This window comes from Silurus meridionalis, chromosome 4 (assembly GCF_014805685.1).
Source record: "Silurus meridionalis isolate SWU-2019-XX chromosome 4, ASM1480568v1, whole genome shotgun sequence".
NCBI lineage: Eukaryota > Metazoa > Chordata > Actinopteri > Siluriformes > Siluridae > Silurus > Silurus meridionalis.
This window is the reverse complement of record NC_060887.1, coordinates 19,904,964-19,924,432: the sequence shown is the minus strand read 5'-3', so window position 1 is coordinate 19,924,432 and position 19,469 is coordinate 19,904,964. Positions and strand designations below refer to the sequence as shown.

At 37.7% G+C, this 19,469-nt stretch overlaps 1 protein-coding gene across 6 annotated transcripts in view; it reads right to left on the bottom strand.

The window, feature by feature from the left end:
* The window catches only part of fam131bb (family with sequence similarity 131 member Bb), a 29,890-nt gene extending 10,842 nt beyond the window's left edge, over window positions 1-19,048 (bottom strand). For 2 of the 6 annotated variants that reach the window (XM_046847245.1, XM_046847248.1), the window contains exons 1-3: window positions 18,913-19,037; window positions 16,105-16,149; window positions 8,567-8,604 (exon numbers count right to left, since the gene is read on the bottom strand). In XM_046847245.1, coding sequence (XP_046703201.1) covers window positions 8,567-8,604; window positions 16,105-16,149; window positions 18,913-18,940 — 111 coding nt within the window. In that variant the 5' untranslated portion in view covers window positions 18,941-19,037. Of the gene's footprint in view, window positions 1-8,566; window positions 8,605-16,104; window positions 16,150-18,912 lie in introns of all 6 variants that reach the window. The other 4 variants (XM_046847243.1, XM_046847246.1, XM_046847247.1 and 1 more) reach the window with 2 other exon arrangements.
* Window positions 19,049-19,469: the final 421 nt, after the last annotated feature.

Sequence of the window (19,469 nt, the reverse complement as noted above, 5' to 3'; positions counted from 1 at the left end):
AGGCTTTTTCACTGCAGAGTCCTGACCCAGCACTTTAAAACCGCAAGCATTTTAAGACTGCCTGGAGTGATGATTTGCTATCGCTATTACAGAACCATATGCATCATGTGGTCTGCTTACTACTGGTTTGCATTAATGGGTCATATGACCTTCGTACAGAGCATGCATTTACTAGATTCAAGAAAATACAACTAACTGTATCCATTGAACCACATTTTAAGTTGCTTCTTTTCTGCTTTGTGCAAAAATTCAGATGCATTCAAAATAGAAGCAATATCTAATTTAAGACTTTTTTACACCCCCTCCATTTGCTTATACAGTGCTTGACCTACAGAGTTGCTCCTGAAGAATGTTTAGGAGTTCAGAAAATTTGTGTATCTAATTAAGTTGGAAGACACTTTCCTGTTGCTTGCAGTGTGACTTTTTCTAATACAAATTTCAGATTATGTAAGAACTGAGAAAAGCTGTTGGGATGTTACAATGGCGTAATTAAATATGCAGCGTGTTTAGTGTAACTTTGCATTCGTTGTGAGAGCTCATTCTTCTGACATTTTTGAGAGAAGATCTCTTTGGAATTTTAATGAACCACTACTAATGCACTAATGTCCTTTTTATGCACATGCACCAAACACAAGGATCAAACTCAAGCACAAGATGACAAGCAAGCAATCTGGTTGGATGTAACTATTGATTGCATTTGAAATAGCAAATGCAATCAATATACTGTCAAAAGTTTGGGCACATCTTATTCAATTATATTTATTTATTTGTATTGTATTTTATTTATTTATCTGTGACAGAACAAATATAGAATTATGTGGTCAACAAAAATATATTAAATAAGACAGAATACATCGACCAGGCATAACGTTTTGCCCACTGATCAGGCATAACATTATGACCACCTACCTAATATTGTGTTGGTCACCCTTCTGCAACCAAAACAATCCTGACATGTCGAGCATTAACTTCTTCAATGAGCTTTGGCCGCCCATGACCCTATCGATGGTTCACAACTGTTTCTTCCTTTGACCACTTTTGATAGATACTGAGCATTGCAGACTGGGAAAATCCCACAAGATCTGCAGTTTTGGAGATGCTCTGACCCAGTCGTCTAGACATCACAATTTGGCTCTTGTCATACTCGCACAAATCCTTACGCTTACCCATTTTTCCGGCTTCTAGCACATCAAGGTCATTTGAGGATAAAATGTTCACTTGCTGCCTAATATATCCCACACATTAACAGGTGCCATGATAAAGAGATAATCAGTGTTATTCACTTCACTTGTCATAATGTTATAATATCATACTATTATGCCTGGTAGGCGTATGTTTTATATTTTCAATTCTTTAAATTAGGAAAAGATGAGGGTGGGTACAGAGCCAATAGCCATGTTATTGCTACTACAAATAGTGTTCAAATCCATATTATGAAAAGGAACACTTAGTTAAGTAGAGAGAAAAAACATTCCATCATTAATTTAAGAAATGAACGTTAGTCAACACGAAAAATCTCAAGAACTTTAAATGTATTTATATATATTTATGAATACACCTCTGGGAACTCCTAAGTATTGTTAGAAAGTCCTTCTAGGTGACTACCTCATAAGGCTGACTAAAAGAAGTTATCTCAGTGCAATAATAATAATTAGTTTTTACTTTTATTGTAGTCTGACTTTTCCGCAATCTGCTGCTACAAATTCTACAGTGGGGCAAAAAAGTATTTCGTCAGCCATCAATTGTGCAAGTTCTTCCACTTAAAAAGATGAGAGAGGCCTGTAATTTTCATCATAGGTACACTTCAACTATGAGAGACAAAATGAAAAAAAAATTGTCTGATTTTTAAAGAATTTATTTGCAAATTATGGTGGAAAATAAGTATTTGGTCACCTACAAAAAAAGCAAGATTTCTGGCTCTCACAGACCTGTAACAACTTCTTTAAGAGGCTCCTCTGTCCTCCACTTGTTACCTGTATTAATGCCACCTGTTTAAACTCGTTATCAGTATAAAAAACACCTGTCCACAACCTCAAACAGTCAGACTCCAAACTCCACTATGGCCAAGACCAAAGAGCTGTCAAAGGACACCAGAAACAAAATTGTAGACCTACACCAGGCTGGGAAGACTGAATCTGCAATAGGTAGCAGCTTGGTGTGAAGAAATCAACTGTGGGAGCAATTATTAGAAAATGGAAGACATATAAAACCACTGATAATCTCCCTCGATCTGGGGCTCCACGCAAGATCTCACCCCGTGGGGTCCAAATGATCACGGTGAACGGTGAGCAAAAATTCCAGAACCACACGGGGGGACCTAGTGAATGACCTGCAAAGAAGCTGGGACCAAAGTAACAAAGGCTACCATCAGTAACACACTACGCCGCCAGGGACTCAAATCCTGCAGTGCCAGACGTGTCCCCCTGCTTAAGCCAGTACATGTCCGGGCCCGTCTGAAGTTTGCTAGGGAGCATTTGGATGATCCAGAAAAGGATTGGAAGAATGTCATATGGTCAGATGAAACCAAAATAGAACTTCTTGGTAAAAACTCAACTTGTCATGTTTGGAGGAGAAAGAATGCTGAGTTGCATTCAAAGAATACCTACTGTGAAGCAATGGGGTGGAAACATCATGCTTTGGGACTGTTTTTCTGCAAAGGGACCAGGACGACTGATCCGTGTAAAGGAAAGAATGAATAGTGCCATGTATAGTGAGATTTTAAATAAAAACCTCCTTCCATAAGCAAGGGCATTGAAGATTAAACGTGGCTGGGTCATCCAGCATGACAATGATCCTAAACACACCGCCCGGGCAACGAAGGAGTGGCTTTGTAAGAAGCATTTCAAGGTCCTGGAGTGGCCTAGCCAGTCTCATAGAAGATCTTTGGAGGAAGTTGAAAATCCATGATGCCCAGTGACAGCCCCAAAACATCACTGCTCTAGAGGAGATCTGCATGGAGGAATGGTCCAAACTACTAGCAACAGTGTGTAAAAACCTTGTGGAGACTTACAGAAAATGTTTGATCTCTGTCATTGCCAACAAAGGGTATATTACAAATTATTGAGATTAACTTTTGTTATTGACCAAATACTTATTTTTCCACCATAATCTGCAAATAAATTCTTTAAAAATCAATGTGATTTCATGGATTTTTTTTTTCTAATTTTGTCTCTCATAGTTGAAGTGTACCTATGATGAAAATTACAGGCCTCTCTCATCTTTTAGGTGGGTGAACTTGCACAATTGGTGGCTGACTAAATACTTTTTTGCCCCACTGTATTTCATGCTGCTACATATTAATTTCTCTTAATCTTCTTCTTCTTCTTTCGGCTTCTCCCATTAGGGGTCGCCACAGCGGATCATGCATCTCCAAACCCCCCTCTCCTGTACATCTGCCTCTTTTACCCCAACCACCTGCATGTCTTCCCTCATAACATCCATAAAACTCCTCCTTGGCCTTCCTCTTTTCCTTTTTCCACATGGCTCTATTCTCAGCATTCTCCTACTGATATACCCCATGTCCCTCCTCTGCACATGTCCAAACCATCTCAATCTCGCCTCTGTCACCTTGTTTCCAAAATGTGCTATATGCACTGTCCCTCTAAAAAACTTATTTGTAATCCTGTCCATCCTCGTCACTCCCAACGAAAACCTCAATATCTCCAGCTCTGCTACCTCCAGCTCCACCTCCTGTCTTTTACTTAATGCCACTGTCTCTAAACCATACAATATCGCAGGTCTCACCACAGTCCTATAAACTTTCCCTTTCACTCTTGCAGATACCCTTCTATCACAAATCACTCCTGTCACTCTTCTCCACCCACTCCACCCTGCCTGCACTCTTTTCCTCACTTCTCTAACATACTCTCCATTACTTTGCACTGTTGAACCCAGGTACCTCATCCACCTTTACTATCTTTTCTCCCTGCAACTACACCACTCCACTGCCCTCCCTCTCATTCACACACACTCCTACTGACTTTCATTCCCCTTCTCTCCAGCACATACCGCCACCTCTCCAGGCTCTTCTCAACCTGCTCCCTACTCTCACAACAAATAACAATATCATCCGCAAACATTAGAGTCTAAGGAGACTCCTGTCTGACCTCGTCCGTCAACCTGTCCATCACCACTGCAAACAGGAAATGGCTCAAAACCGATCCTGGATGCAATCCAACCTCCACCTTAAACCAGTCTGTCGTTCCTATTGCACACTTCACATTGCTGTCACACTGTCCTCATGCATGTCCTGCACCACCCTCACATACTTCTCTGGCACACCAGACTTCCTCATACAGTACCACAACTCCTTTCTTGGCACCCTGTCATACGCTTTCTCTAAATCCACAAACACACAATGCAACTCCTTCTGACCTTCTCTATTCTTTTCCATCAAATTTCTCGAAGCAAATATGGCATCTGTGGTGCTCTTCCTCGCATGAAACCATACTGTTACTCACAGATGGCCACCTCTTCTCTCAGCCTAGCTTCCTCTACTCTTTCCAATAAGTTCATAGTGTGACTGATCAACTTTATTCCCCTGTAGTCACTGCAGGTCTGCACATCTACCTTATTCTGAAAGGTACCGGCACACTCCTTCTCCATTCCTCAGGCATCCTCTCACCTTCCCAAATCCTGTTAAACAATCTTGTTAAAAACTCCACTGCCACCTCTCCTAAACATCTCCACACTTCTACCAGTATGTCATCGAGTCCTACTGACTTTCCACTCTTCATCCTCTTAATCACTGCTTTCACTTCCTCCTTACTAATCCTATCCACTTCCTGCTTCACCATCTCCACACCATCCAGCCTTTTCTCTCTCTCATTTTCCTCGTTCATCAGCTGCTCAAAATACTCCCTCAGTTTTCTCCACACACTCTCCTCACCAGTCAACACATTTTCTTCTCAATCCTTTTCTCCTTCCTTAGTGTCCAACTTCTCATACAGCTCCTCATATGCCTTTCCCCTGGCTTTCACCACATCCCTCTTCACATGATGCCGCATTTCCTTGTACTCCTGCCTACTTATCTCATCACTCTGTCGATCCCAATTCTGTTTTGCCAACCTCTTTCCCCTTATGCTCTCCTGCACTTCCTCATTCCACCACCACGTCTCTTTGTCTTCCTTTCTATTTCAAGGTGTCACACTAAGTACCTTTCTTGCTGTCTCACTAATCACTTCTGCAGTAGTTGCCCAATCATCCAGCACTGCTCTACCACCACTGAGCCCCATCTGACCTGTTCCCTGAAATTTACACTACAGTCTTCCTCCTTCAGTTTCCATCATCTTATTCTTCTTTTAGTCCTCACTCTCCTCCTCTTCTTCTTTACCTCCAAAACCATCCTACAGACTACCATACAATCCTGTCTAACTACATTTTCCCCTGCCAACACCTTACAGTCTCCAATCTCCTTCAGGTTGCATCTCCTACATAGAACACAGACCACCTGTGTGCACCTTCCTCCACTCTTACACTCTTACATCACCCTATGATCCACCTTCTTCTTAAAATAAGTATTGACCACTGCTATTTCCATCCTTTTAGCAACATCTTTCACCATCTGCCCTTCCACATTCCTCTCCTTAAGGCCATACCTACCCATCACCTCCTCATCTCCTCTGTTCCCTTCACCTACATGTTCATTAAAGTCTGCCCCAATCACTAATCTTTCATTCCTAAGTACACCATCTACCACTTCATCTAACTCACTTCAGAATTTTAAATCACTCCTTCATCTCACAACCCACTTGTGGAGCATAAGCACTGATGACATTTATCATCACCCCTTCTACTTCCAGCTTCGAGTTCATCACCCTATCAGAAACTCTCTTCACCTCCACTACACTCTTTCTGAACTCTTCCTTCAAAATCACCCCTACACCATTTCTCTTTCCATCCACACCATGAAAGAACAGTTTAAACCCACCTTTAATGTTCATGGCCTTACTTTCTTACTTGGTTTTCTGAACACACAACATATCTACCTTTCTCCATCATATCAGCTACCTCTCTCCCTTTACCAGTCATAATACCAACAATTAATGTACTAACTCTCATACACACATGCTGAGCTCATAAAACTAGGAGCTACCATAGAACCATAAAGACTGTATAAGACTGCAGAAAGAACATCACTTATAATCTTATACTCCAGTACTCATGTTAGTTCTCACTCTCCAGTGTTCTGTATTGTTGAAAGATTTATGATCACACTCTTGATGTCACCCAAATGAGGATGGGTTCCCCTTTTGAGTCTGGTTCCTCTCAAGGTTTCTTACTCATAACATCTAGGGGAGTTTTTCCTTGCCACAGTTGCCACGGCTTGCTCATCAGGGATAAATGCACACCATTCACCTTAACTGTTGATTTCTGTAAAGCTGCTTTGAGACAGTGTCTGTTGTGAAAAGCGCTATACAAATAAACTTGACTTGAAAACTTGACTCTACCCTCCAATTTCCTACACTGCTCCTTTATAGAGATTTTTTTAAAGATATATGTACTTTGATAAGTATATCTATTTACATTTCTTTTTTTTTTTTTTACTTTAATCTTTATTTTGATCTTTTACTGTGAGCAACTGCAACCAAACAATTGCCCTATGGGATTCTGATTCTGAATGCTAACAGTGTGCAAAGCTGTAATCAAAGCAAAAGTTGGCTAACTTGACTTTGTTGACTACATAATCCAATACATGTTTTATAGTTTGGATGTCTTCAGTATTCATGTTAAAAATAAATAAATAAATAAATAAATAAATAAATAAATAAATAAATAATAACAATAAAACAAAGGAGAACATGTGTATTATACATGTATTTATGTATTGCTTTTAAAATGTTATATATATATATATATATATATATATATATATATATATATATATATATATATATATATATATATATAATTTTATACCCATACACAACAGATAAAGAAACGAAATATTTAAAAATATACAAATATTTAATGATAAATAACCTTTATAATTTATAATTAAACAAATTTGTGATACTGATAATTACACAATAATTGTCTTTACAAAAGATCACATTTTCAGGAATCCATGTGGATTTCATATGGTATAGCTATCTGTAATTGGGAGCCAAAAAGAACAAAATTGGCAGTGATTTTATGGAGGAAGGGGTGCTGTATATTATTTTTTCCTATCAGTCACAGTAAAACAAACAAATCATGGGTGTCTGTGGGCTTATGCGTGCAGACAGGGATGGATAGCACTGTCCTGTGAGTTTGTTGTGTCATCCCTAATGTTGTCTGAGCAGCAGTTCAAAAAGGTGCATCTTTCCTGACAAATGGAAAATTAAGAAAGATTATGTGAGTAAAATTACTAAATTAGAAATGTTCCTTATTCTTGAACTCTTCTATTGAAGCGCATGTGTTCATATGACATTCAACTTGACATTTAAGTTGTTAAGTATTGTATAATTTGTTATAAATGGGTTGTATTAAACAAGAAAATCTAAATGCAAAATAGAAGCATTTTCACTAATGGTTTCAGACTTATATATTATTATATTTTATATATATATATATATATATATATATATATATATATATATATATATATATATATATATATAAAGACTGATGATGCTGATGTAGATAATTAAATCTGATTTGAAATATTATAAAATGGATAAATTCTGGGACAAGCTGGATCACCTTGCATGCATGGTTATGTTAGGCATTGACCAACACAACAGTGTGTATTTAAACTCATTTTTTTTAATAAATGGTATAGGAATTTAGATGGAGTGTTAATACACTGTCATTATTATTAACTATCATATCTGTGGCAATCAGTTGTATGTAAAAGATATCATATTGTATCCATTGACATCTTATTAAATGTAGTGTTAAACCTTGTCTTGTGGTGCTGATTATTATTTTATTTCTCAATAATACATTTTGAGTTTTAAGAGAGTGTGTGTGAGTGTGAATGTCCTTGAGGTGACAGAAAAATATGTCATTAATATCTTATTAGGCTATCTCAAAGAGAATATCATTAGGTATTCTTCAATCTTCTATCTAGTTCAGAAAAGTACACATGTTATAAATATGTATTGCCTAGTAATTAAAAAGATATATTGTTAAGTTGTTTAGTTCTGTAACAATGAAAAAGAGAAGGAAGAAAAATAGAAGGAAAGATGGCTGTGAGGTAATGTAGAAATGGTGATGCTTATGCCACAAGGACAGTCCAATAACATCCTAAATCACAATCTGAGACAGAGCTTAACACAGAACCTACTATTTATCTTAATATAGAACACATCTTGGATCAAATTACATAGAGGCATGAAGCTATAACATTATTACCCGAGTGAACACCAGAGTAATTAAGTAAATAGGCAGCAGTAAGTGTAATGCAGTAATTTAAATGTTTATTTCTTGTTTATTTCAGCCAAGGAGAACAGCTGCATTCTTATCATTGGCCTCCTCAGCCTGCTTCTTAGCTTAGTCTGATTCATTCACCAGTACACGGCTTAGTTCTGTATGATTCAGCTGTGGAGAGATTTATTATTATTGTTATTTTTTTCTGGCTTACCTGTTCCCCATCCTTTTGTACTGGAACCCCATCTGCAGCTTTAAAAAAAAGAGAGAAACTAATCAAGGAATGTTGAACCGAATACATTTTAATCTTTTGTAATATGACATTAAACAGATGAATCATCAGGTGTTGGTTCTGTCTCAGTAGTAGCTGCACATAGGCTCAGTGTTTCCCATAGTGATCCTGTCAACATGCACTTTAGTATGAACCTGGGAAATGACTGATAGTATAATTGAATCACATCCTTACACCTATCACCTTAGTGCACACTTACTGTGCTTTCATCATGAGCTCAGCTTGACCTGCAAAAAAAGAGTCTAACAACAAAGGCGGACTGAGGGAGATAGGAATGGGAATGTGTAAGTAGAAGAGCAAAATGTATACCCATTAAACAAATGTAGTCTCACTTTCTTTTTCTGTCTCTCTTTCCAAAGTTTTCATTCTCTCACTTACAGCAATGCAAAACATGATATCAGCTTTCACAAACCAGCCAGCCTCATAATTATGACCACAGCATAATTATGCAGCCTATCACACACCAAATGGTACCATCACTAACAGGAGCAATGGGTCACCTGCACAAGAGCTTCTCTACAAATTCGATCCATATTATTTATTTAATTTTTCACCACTTCTCACTAAGAGTGCAATTTTAATTAAAGATGACTTAATTACATAGGGGCCTATGATAATTAGGTTTCAGCACATCCCAGGTCTCAGAGCAGCTTTTCGTTATTTAATTGGTATTAGTATTTTAGTGCAGTGTTACTTTAGCATCATGAGACTTGCACAGGACTGTTACCTAAACTCTGTGTTTGAGTGAAATATTAGATAAAGATTAAAGTGATGGATCATAGTATTTTGATTTTGTTAATGTCAGTCTGTAGTTAATTAAACATCCCAAATTAACAGCACAAGATAAGTGCATATTTTACAAGACTAACAACCATGTGTAAATGTTATGGAGACTTGGCCATTAGATTAATGTCTTAATGCCAATCTGTTTTTTTTTTTTTCTTTCTTGCTAATGTTAGCATTGTTACTATTACTTTATTGTCTGGATATGAATGCCCATTGTTAATGCATTTGATGTGCATTGTGTTTTTATACTGGTAGTTCACAGTTCTGTTTGTACCTTAGCACCTTGATGTATTTTTTATGCCAATGCTTTGTAGGAGGGTCCATTAAAAGCACACTCACTCCTACAGCTGACTGCTTCACTCCTCACTCCAACTGCATTTGCAATGAACCTTGTCAACTTCAACATGATTAAGGGTGGTTGAAGTGGCTAATTAAAGAAAAAAAATATCTACACCTATTTCCTGCTATCTACATTAGAGTGAAAATCTTCATGTAAACCAACATACTTGGTCTAAGTAAAATGTAGAACCAACTCTAACCACCAGAACAACTTTAGTCTCTGGAATTTTACTGGAGGGATGAACAACATTCTTTTATGATAGTGGTGTAGAGTGCTGTCTAACATGTCAGCCAAAAATCTCCCACAGGTGTTCACCTGGGTTGAAATCTGCTGAATGTGAAGGACACAGACTATGATTTACATACTTTTTATATTCAATAAAACTATCATTGCTTTCATACCATGCCCTCCTTCCATGTGGATAGAGACCCTGCTGACTGCCAGATAGATAAAAATGTTTCATTATAGGATATGGTGAAAAAGATATGAAATTACTCTTACTACTAAGGGGTCAAGTTGACACAAAATTCTAAAGCAGATCAATTGTTTCATTTGTGAACCATTTGATTTTGATAGTTAAAATGCTTGGAAAGTATTATTGGGAAAGGAAAGAAAATCCTAAGCAACACTAATTCTGATAATATATATATATATATATATATATATATATATATATATATATATATATATATATATAGTGTTATACATTCCATTATATCCTTTTAAGGTCAGTAACATCCCCATAATCTGCTATATAGCAATATATGCAAAGCACTACAAGTTTAGGTAGGTCAACTTTTTATTTTAACTTTTTAGTTTCTTATAATAACTTATTCTATAACTCAACATCAGGTTTCTCATATATTATTTTGTACATTAGTGTAACATTAATGGTGTAACACAATATATTAAAATATATGTATCCTACATATGTTTAGAAACATTAAATTGTAAGTTAAGAAAACATGTTTTTCACATGGTTGTACATATACTTTATTATATATGTCTCAAGCAACCAATAAAACCACAAATATGTTAATATATGTTCGCATATATAAAGAATAATTTTATATATACATCTCTGTAAAATGTGTCATAGAAACGTATAAACAATGACAGAAGCTACAGGCCGATAAAGTTCACTTTGAATGGCAGTCTATGAGTAATCACAATAATGACAAATCCACTTTACCTAGCGCTGCATCTAAATGTGGAAGTACAGGAAAGTAGAGGAGACCTGTTCTCCTAATATGAAAATCAAACTGTGCACTCTTTGCCTTCTTTTGGATTCTATCCAAAGTTTGAGAAATCTAACACCATAAAAAGCTACAGATTATTTTCTATCCGCATGTAGTGTGTTCTGGCTGTCAGACTTGTCTGCGACATTTTATCAGTAGCAGACACGGCAGGGTAAACTCTAAGCTACCTAAATAAGAAACCAAGAGTAGTCAGAAGTCATCTGCATTTTATCCAAACAATGTTATGTAAAGTGCAGAACAATTTATAGCCCTGTATCCCTATTTCTAGTATTAAGTTCAGGATAAATAATACAGAAGCACAGAATCAGTGTCGGGTAACTCTTTAATGCATGAAAGACAATAATCTGTAATTACAGAGAAAGCAAGCTGAAATTTATCTATGCACTCAGTACTGCTGCAGCTGAAACTGGTATGAAAAAGCATGAGTCATCTTAACATGAAAATATGGGGCTACGATTTAATTACTCTGCAATCTAGATTATCTGCCATCATTTGAAGAATAAGTGTCATCAAGTGTCTCTAGTTACGTATTTTCATTGTCCAATAATAGAAAGCTTACAGCTGATTCCTAAAATATACAATTTAGTTGTGATAGATAGATAGATAGATAGATAGATAGATAGATAGATAGATAGATAGATAGATAGATAGATAGATAGATAGATAGATAGATAGATAGATAGATAGCATAATTTAGTTTATAGGGTTATTATCAAAGTTGCTAATTAGGATAAATGTATTAGGGCAAAAGCATACATGTTACTTGTGTGCTTTATAACAGCATATATTCTGTGATTAACTTGATCCACACTAGGAACACTGCAAGGTGCCATATTTAAGAATGCCTCTGATTCAGGAAGATATATTCACTTTTATATAATATACAAGTTTTTTTTCAGCAGAAAGATGTAAATGAATGGTAACAGGATGCCCTAGCGTTATCCCTGCCTGCTCTTGAACATAAAGTAGCTTTTCCCTGCTGTAATTACTGCACCTCAGCCCCTTGACACACGAGGCCAAGTCATCCCATAATTTATGTTGTAACCAGGAGACATTTAGTTGCTAAAGCACAGTGGTTGTGTGAGGCTCAAAGAAGTCTCATGCACCATGACTTCATGGTTCAAGGCTTCACACAGCTCCTTACAGATTATGGTTTGACCGACAGTAACTTCAGTTCGGAATCAGTCTGCAGTCCTGATTCCCCCAAAGATGCACGGCTCGACGATCCTCGCCATAATGGAGCGTCGCAGATGCGGCAACAGCTGATCACGTGACCACGGCAAAGTGCCTTAATAGCGAACTCGACACCCAAAGGCCCCAGCATGTTAAAGAGTAGAGAAGCCATCAGATGTTTAAAATAAAACAGCTTTGCTAATCACTGCGTTTACTTCTAAAATGATTATGTGTGAGCTTTACTCTCTCTGAAGGCTCCATCTATTACTGTAAGAAGCTTCTCTGCTGGTGCTGCAAATTGCACGCATTTGCACATTATTTTCAGATAGTCTAGGAAATGTAGGAGTTGTTTATTTTACCTTTAAGAGAAACATGTTACAAAATCATAGCATTTCACATAAAAGTGCCACAGATGGGATGGTGCAAGAAATCAGAAAGTTGCAAAGAACACACATAAGGTAAGTTGACTTCTGCATTATTATAATAAAATGTAAAAGACAAGCGGTAAATCTGTCGGCAATGCAACTATAATAATCACAAATTATTCAGTTTATGCTTAAATTGTAAATTAAGCTTTGAATAATACTTCATAATGCAGTAGAACACTTAGAACTGAAAAGCAATTTCAGGTGTCTGGAGGTTCTGTAATAAAGGAAATGTTCAGGTCATGGAAATCATACACTTGCATAGCCTATATGTTAATGCAAGAACTTATCAGCAAAGTGGTAACTTGAATTTCTCAGAAACTTTATTTATCTTTGTTAGAATTGTTGAGGATCTGGAGCCTGTCCATTAACACTGGCTGCGAGATGGTAGCCACCCTGGATGTGTTGTGGGAGTGCTAACGGCTTCACCAACATACTACCCTTGTTGATTATTTTATAGGCAAAATATATAATGCAAATATTTTAGGATTTTATGAATCATTAGGAACCTGTGCTTTATTCTGAAATAACCCTACACATGGCTGCTGTGACTGTACCTTTAATTTTCTTTGCACATTTTTGTGTTTGTTTCTGCACAAATTTATGCACAAGAATGAGACAAGTATCTATCTTTTTTAGCAACAACATATGGATGTCCACCCAGCAGACCACACACTGTCTGTACTGGAACCATACTAACATGCCTGTAGAAACCAATGGATCCATTTGGCCATGGCTGTTATGTGCTGTGAGACCTGGTCCTGACGCCCAAAGACTGACAGCTATAGATGACTGGCAGTCTCTGAGTGAACATCTCAGTCGCCTATCTCTGTGTTATGCACACACCCCACATGCCACATTACAGCTCATCCGTCACCCTGTGGAGCTCTCTTTCTGCAGAAAGGAGGCCAATGCCAGCTGCATCATACTGAGCCAATGTCGGACCTGTTTGATAAACAACATGTAAGTGCTACAGACTGCAATTAATCATGCCCATGGTAAAGAGAAGAGCCAAATCAGCCTTACTGCACAGTTTAGATGACGCATCTGAAAGTACTGCTTGTCCTCGTCACTTATCTGTCACGATGCTCTAATACTGCATGAGTCTGTGCCTTCATGAAGAACTACATGGTGACCTTCCATAGATGGACGCATATAATGTTTTACAGGCACATAGCTTGTTCAGTCCAGAATTTTTGTTACAGTGTGGACTGTTGCAGCTGCCATCCTTTTGTGTGTGTAAATATATATATATATATATATATATATATATATATATATATATATATATAGCACTTTGTAATCAGATCAATAACTGGGAGTCCCTCTCTGTAATACAATACCTTAAATGCAGCTCGATCATTCTTAACAGAAGACAATGAGAGCGAGTAAACTGTATATTGTACCTAAAGTATGTACAATACCATCGTGCAGAGCACCTATTGTTAAACTGAATGAATTACCCTTTAAATGCTATTAGATGTCATTACCAGTTTCTATTATTGTGTCTAATATTTAGTGCACAGTTAAGTCCAATCAGAAACAGCTTTAACAGTCTCAGACACCCAAGAATCATATAAATTTAATAACAGAACATTTACTAGACATATTAGATTATTGTAAAAATTTCCAATGTGGATTTGTTATTTAAACAACTGATTGTAGAAATTCTTGATAGATGCTATAGAAATGAATTATGAAATATCTGGGTTAAATTTCCTGGATAAAAACAGTAAGAAAGCACTGTATATTACTTCCGTGAGACTGAAATAGTAAATATAAAAGAAGTGTAGCAGTCAGTGGCCCAAATCTCATTTTGATTATTTTAAATGGCCTGTATTGAAATGCTTCAGGCCTAGGTCAGCTGTCATGTGTTTTAAAAATCAGGGTGGTGGTGATGGTGGGGGGGATTAGCGAACGATTCATTTATATAAATATATCAATTTCTCAGACATGCTGCACACGAGAATAAAAAAAATGTGTTAAAGTCAGCCAGAAGGTAACACTTGTAGATGTAGTGAGACTGCACTGAAGGGAGAAAAAGCAGCTGAGCCACTTTATTACACAAAAGAACAGGGAACAAACAAACCTCACTAATGCTCCAGGAAGCTTTCTGACACGGTGTGCTTTCTTTCAGGCTCTCACATACACCCTCACTAAAGGTTAACATAGCCTCAAGTAATAGCTTGGAGAGCTCCCTCAGGTGTAATGGCAGTCATGCACAGAGACTCTGTATTTTCACCATAGACTGCCTGTACACTGTGTTTTCTCTACCGTGACACTGTAGTGCAGTCAACACTAAGCCTTCTCACACACATATGTACACACACACATACACAAAGCCCAGAGGAAGATTCTCTGTAGCATGTATTGAGTTCCTATTTGTTCATGAGCATGAAAATGAGGGCTTGTGTGTGTGTGTGTGTGTGTGTGTGTGTGTGTGTGTGTGTGTGTGTGTGTGTGTGTGTGTGTGTGTGTGTGATAAAGAGCCAGATCAAATTGATGCGCTTGTTGCAGGGCTGATGCCAGACCCTCCTGCAAACTGCCATTAGAATTAAAACAGTGTAATAAGCGGAACACACTTTGGACTCACAACAATAACAAATTCTTAACCTCACTCAGCAAGGCAAGGTTATCCCTACACATATCACCCAACATACACCAGACCTGTCACTCTGTTTAATTGAGGATAATTCCAAATGTAAATACAGGTACATCAAATTTTATGATTTTTATTTTAAGGCATGGCTTAACCTCCACTGAGACTGGTTAAGGAAATGTTTTGTCATGGCTGTACTAAAACGCCCTTCTCCAATGCTACCTACTGTCCCAGAGTTATAAATAATTGCAAAAAACTAGTCCAGTATATTTAGTCCACAATAAAGTATGATGTGTAAAAATCTTTGAATAAGCTAATTTAACAATGCATTTTATTGTCTATGTACTTGACACTGACAACAAATTTGAACCTAAACATGTAAGCTACTTTCATAATTCTTCGGCAATCACTTATTTTCATCCTTTACCATAAAATAAACAATGGTTTGTTATACTATTGTAATTTCTGAAACACTGATGGAGGAATCCTGTCATTTTCAGACCGATTGAGTTGTTTCTTCAAGCACCTCTCCACTCAGCACTCAAGGCCATATTCACTTGTGAGTGTAGTGTGCGCTTGCTCTAATTACAGATTCGCTAGCTGACATCTGGGTCAGAAGTGAGCATGTGCAGTATGCTGAAGAAAATAAAATAATAAGTCTGGGAGAGAACATTCCTGTTTGTCAGTAAGGGAAATGTACTGAATCAACAGCACACATCGGTAAATACCAAAAACAAACACTTGGCACAGTGTGACACAGATGTCATAGCATCAGGTTCCGTGGTTCAATCCTAAGTTTTGTGTTATTGTCTGTGGGAATCTGGGGGTGTATGGTGACCTGTGATGGACTATAGGTCCAATCCAGGGTGCATTCCTACCTTGCACCCAGTGTTCCCAGGATAGGCTCTGGATCCTCCATGACCCTGATCAGGATAAAGCAGTTACTGAGGATAAAACAATAACCACTTGCACAATGCAAGTGGTAACTACATGTTGTATTCCCCTTTGTTTCTTGTGTATGTTGTATAAAGCAGTAACAGTCAATTAGAACAATGTAAACAAGCTATATTTAATACCCTGATTTTGAATATTGGATTATAACTGTTCCTGCACTTAGGCCATTTTAAAGATTCAAAATCTTTCAAATATGGCCTGCAACCCTAAGAGAGAAAAATGCTTATATATTATTAATTAGTATTTGCTTGTGTGTGTGTGTGTGTGTGTGTGTGTGTGTGTGTGTGTGTGTTTGTATTGGGGCACTATGCAGCATTAATACAAGTATTGCCAAACCAGCACTTGTTTGCGTGTTTTTATAGGATCTTTTACTTCAGCCAAGCCTCCTCCTCCTCCTCCTACGTGTGTGTGTGTGTGTGTGTGTGTGTGTGTGTGTGTGTGTGTGTGTGTGTGTGTGTGTGTGTATGCGTGTATCCTATCACTGCATTGTCCAGCTCTCAGATCACAGTCTGGCTCAGAAAGCTGATCTGAAGTTTGCCAATCGATATCTGCCTCCAGAGCTGCCCAACAGCAGAATACACACCGAGCATCCGACAATACTCTATAGAACTGTGCCAATATATTCTACTCTGCTGCACACTTACAGATCTATAACGCTGTCATTTAATACTGCTTCAGTTTGAGACAGCCAGAGATCATTTTTCTTTCCAAAAAAGGAGCTGCGAATTAAACGCAAAAACGATTAGGAAAAAACGTATAGCTAAACAAAGAACAGAGATTCATATTAGTATTAGAAGTGACAATCTTTTTCAAGTGGACATATGAGAAGATAGTTTATGAAAGCCTACCACAATCTACTTTTTTTTTGCATAGTATTTGACAGCCGCTTTGATTGGGACAATATTTTATATACAAACAGTAGCACTACATGATGATAAGCATACTCTACATGTGCTATACTATAGTAAAATTGTTGTAAAATATATAGTAAATATATAAATAATATCCTGTTTATATTTTTGTTCTCTCATATGTCAGTAGTGATCGTAGTCCATTTTTAAGTGGCCAGAAAAATGTGAAACGCACACTGGGAATTGATAGATATAGCATGCTTGATTTATTAATTTCTTTATGCAAATATTCCTCCTATTCTTCCCACCCATCAGGCTAATAAATCACAAGTGTAATAAATAAATAATGCAGTGTTACTGTCTTTGTTTACTCTCACTATAGGCCTTTAATGACACATTGAATTATTGTATCCTGTATGAGAAAAAATGATAGCAGCTGCGCTGGCCACCAATGACTGTCACTCATGAAACTGTTAGAGGTCTCAGTATTCACAAGTACATGTAAATCTGCATCACCAAATGATGCCTTTACTATTATTAATTGCCCTGCTAAGAGCTTGAAACTCTCCCTACTAAACAATGCTGTCTTAAACAAGTCGGTTTTGTACATTGTACATTTCCAAAACAAACTTAAAGTAAATAGCAGCAGGTGGTTACCGGGGCAGACATTATCATCATTTACATTGATGATATAAAGTCATGCACTGACCATCACACACACGAGTCATCTTGAACTAATACATTCCCATGCTCTTCTGACCTTGTTTGTGCTGAGTCGAACTTTTAGACCCCTAAGTTAAGTTAAGTTTTGCTGAATACTATGTAGGGCCTTTATTCTTTCACTACTTGATTTTGGTAGGTCATTGAGAGTAAAACTGGGGTAAGGTCACTGTAGATAGAACAATTATTGTGCATCGAACCTAAAAGATTCAAAGACCTTTGACAGGAAGAAAGTTGGTTACAAGCTTTTTGTGTTTCAGTCAGACTGCCCACCTAGAAATGTTGTCAATAGCCCTTTAAGTCAAAAGTCAATAGAAGCCATCAAAGCTCTGGCCAGGAAAGGAGAAATGTTCTATAAATAAATCTACATTTCCTTTTGAGGTGTCATTTCCAGGTTCATGCTGCATTGCCTCTCCTTATGATAGGAAGTAATCTGAAAATGGTTCAAACATGCTGAACATTTATGCTTTTCAGAGTTTCACTGTCAGATTTGGAATATCCTCAGCCACACACACACACACACACACACACACACACACACTTGCACGAACGCACTATTAGTAACTCCTGCTCATGTCCCTCCTTCCCCCTTAATCCTTGTTGCATCTCCCCTCTCAGCTGACTGCAGTGAACTCAAGCATGCCTTTTCTTTCCTCTTCTCCTTCTCTCTGTACCCCTTTCTCTTTTTCTTTCATGTCAATCAAGCATGTTTGCTATATTTCTTTTTCCTTTGCTCAGTTATCCAGATTTCACAAATCCATTTTTCAAAGTGTTCAAAGCAAACAGCTGAAATTACTGCATTTCCATCCTCCATCTCCCCATCTCTCTTTATTAACATCGCTACCGCCCACACACACACACACACACACACACACACCAGTCATGCAGTAGCATAAATCAAGAGATGTAGGTTCTGATCCAGCAACCTTACTATAAACTCATAAACATACACAAAACGTGCAAGCCGTACAGACACACAAAGTAACACAAAGCTCCAAACATGTTTCAGTCCATACAGCCAAATGTATCTGACACATCTCAAATGTTAGCTCAGTGCTGCTTTCCACACCAGCTACCCCTCCCCAACTCCCTAATTAACACGCACACACACACACACACACACACCATTGTCAGCATTAATACAAAAGGAAATGGTCTTACTGAGGGTTCGTGAGCCAATACATCCCATGGTTTATTCACAAAGGCCCAGGACATGAACAAGGAAACGCTTGCCGTTCACTATACATTCTCTCCTTCTCTCTCCCTTTCTATTCTCTTGCTGCCTCTACTCTCATAGTGCTCTTCCTCCCTCCCTTTCTCCCTCTCTCTCTCTCTCTCTCTCTCTCTCTCTCTCTCTCTTTCCTTCTCACTCTCCTTCTCTCAGTGATGCAGTCAGACCATCATAAGAATATAGTAATTTTACTATACGTTTTTATTGATAATAGAAATGTAATGTTATTTAATAATCTTCTTTTTTTTGTTAAAAGTGAATTAATGTATTAACTTAAATGGCAGGTAGTTTGAATATTTTTTGTGCTTGCGGGTGTCTGGAACTGCTGCGGTATTACTGATATTGCTCCATATAAGTGTGTGTGTGTGTGTGTGTGTGTGTGTGTGTGTGTGTGTGTGAGAGAGATCACTCTTAACACAGCAGGCACGTATGTTTCCATTGTTTTCACCACATCTGTGCACTGCTGTGTGACTGAGCTGAAATGCGG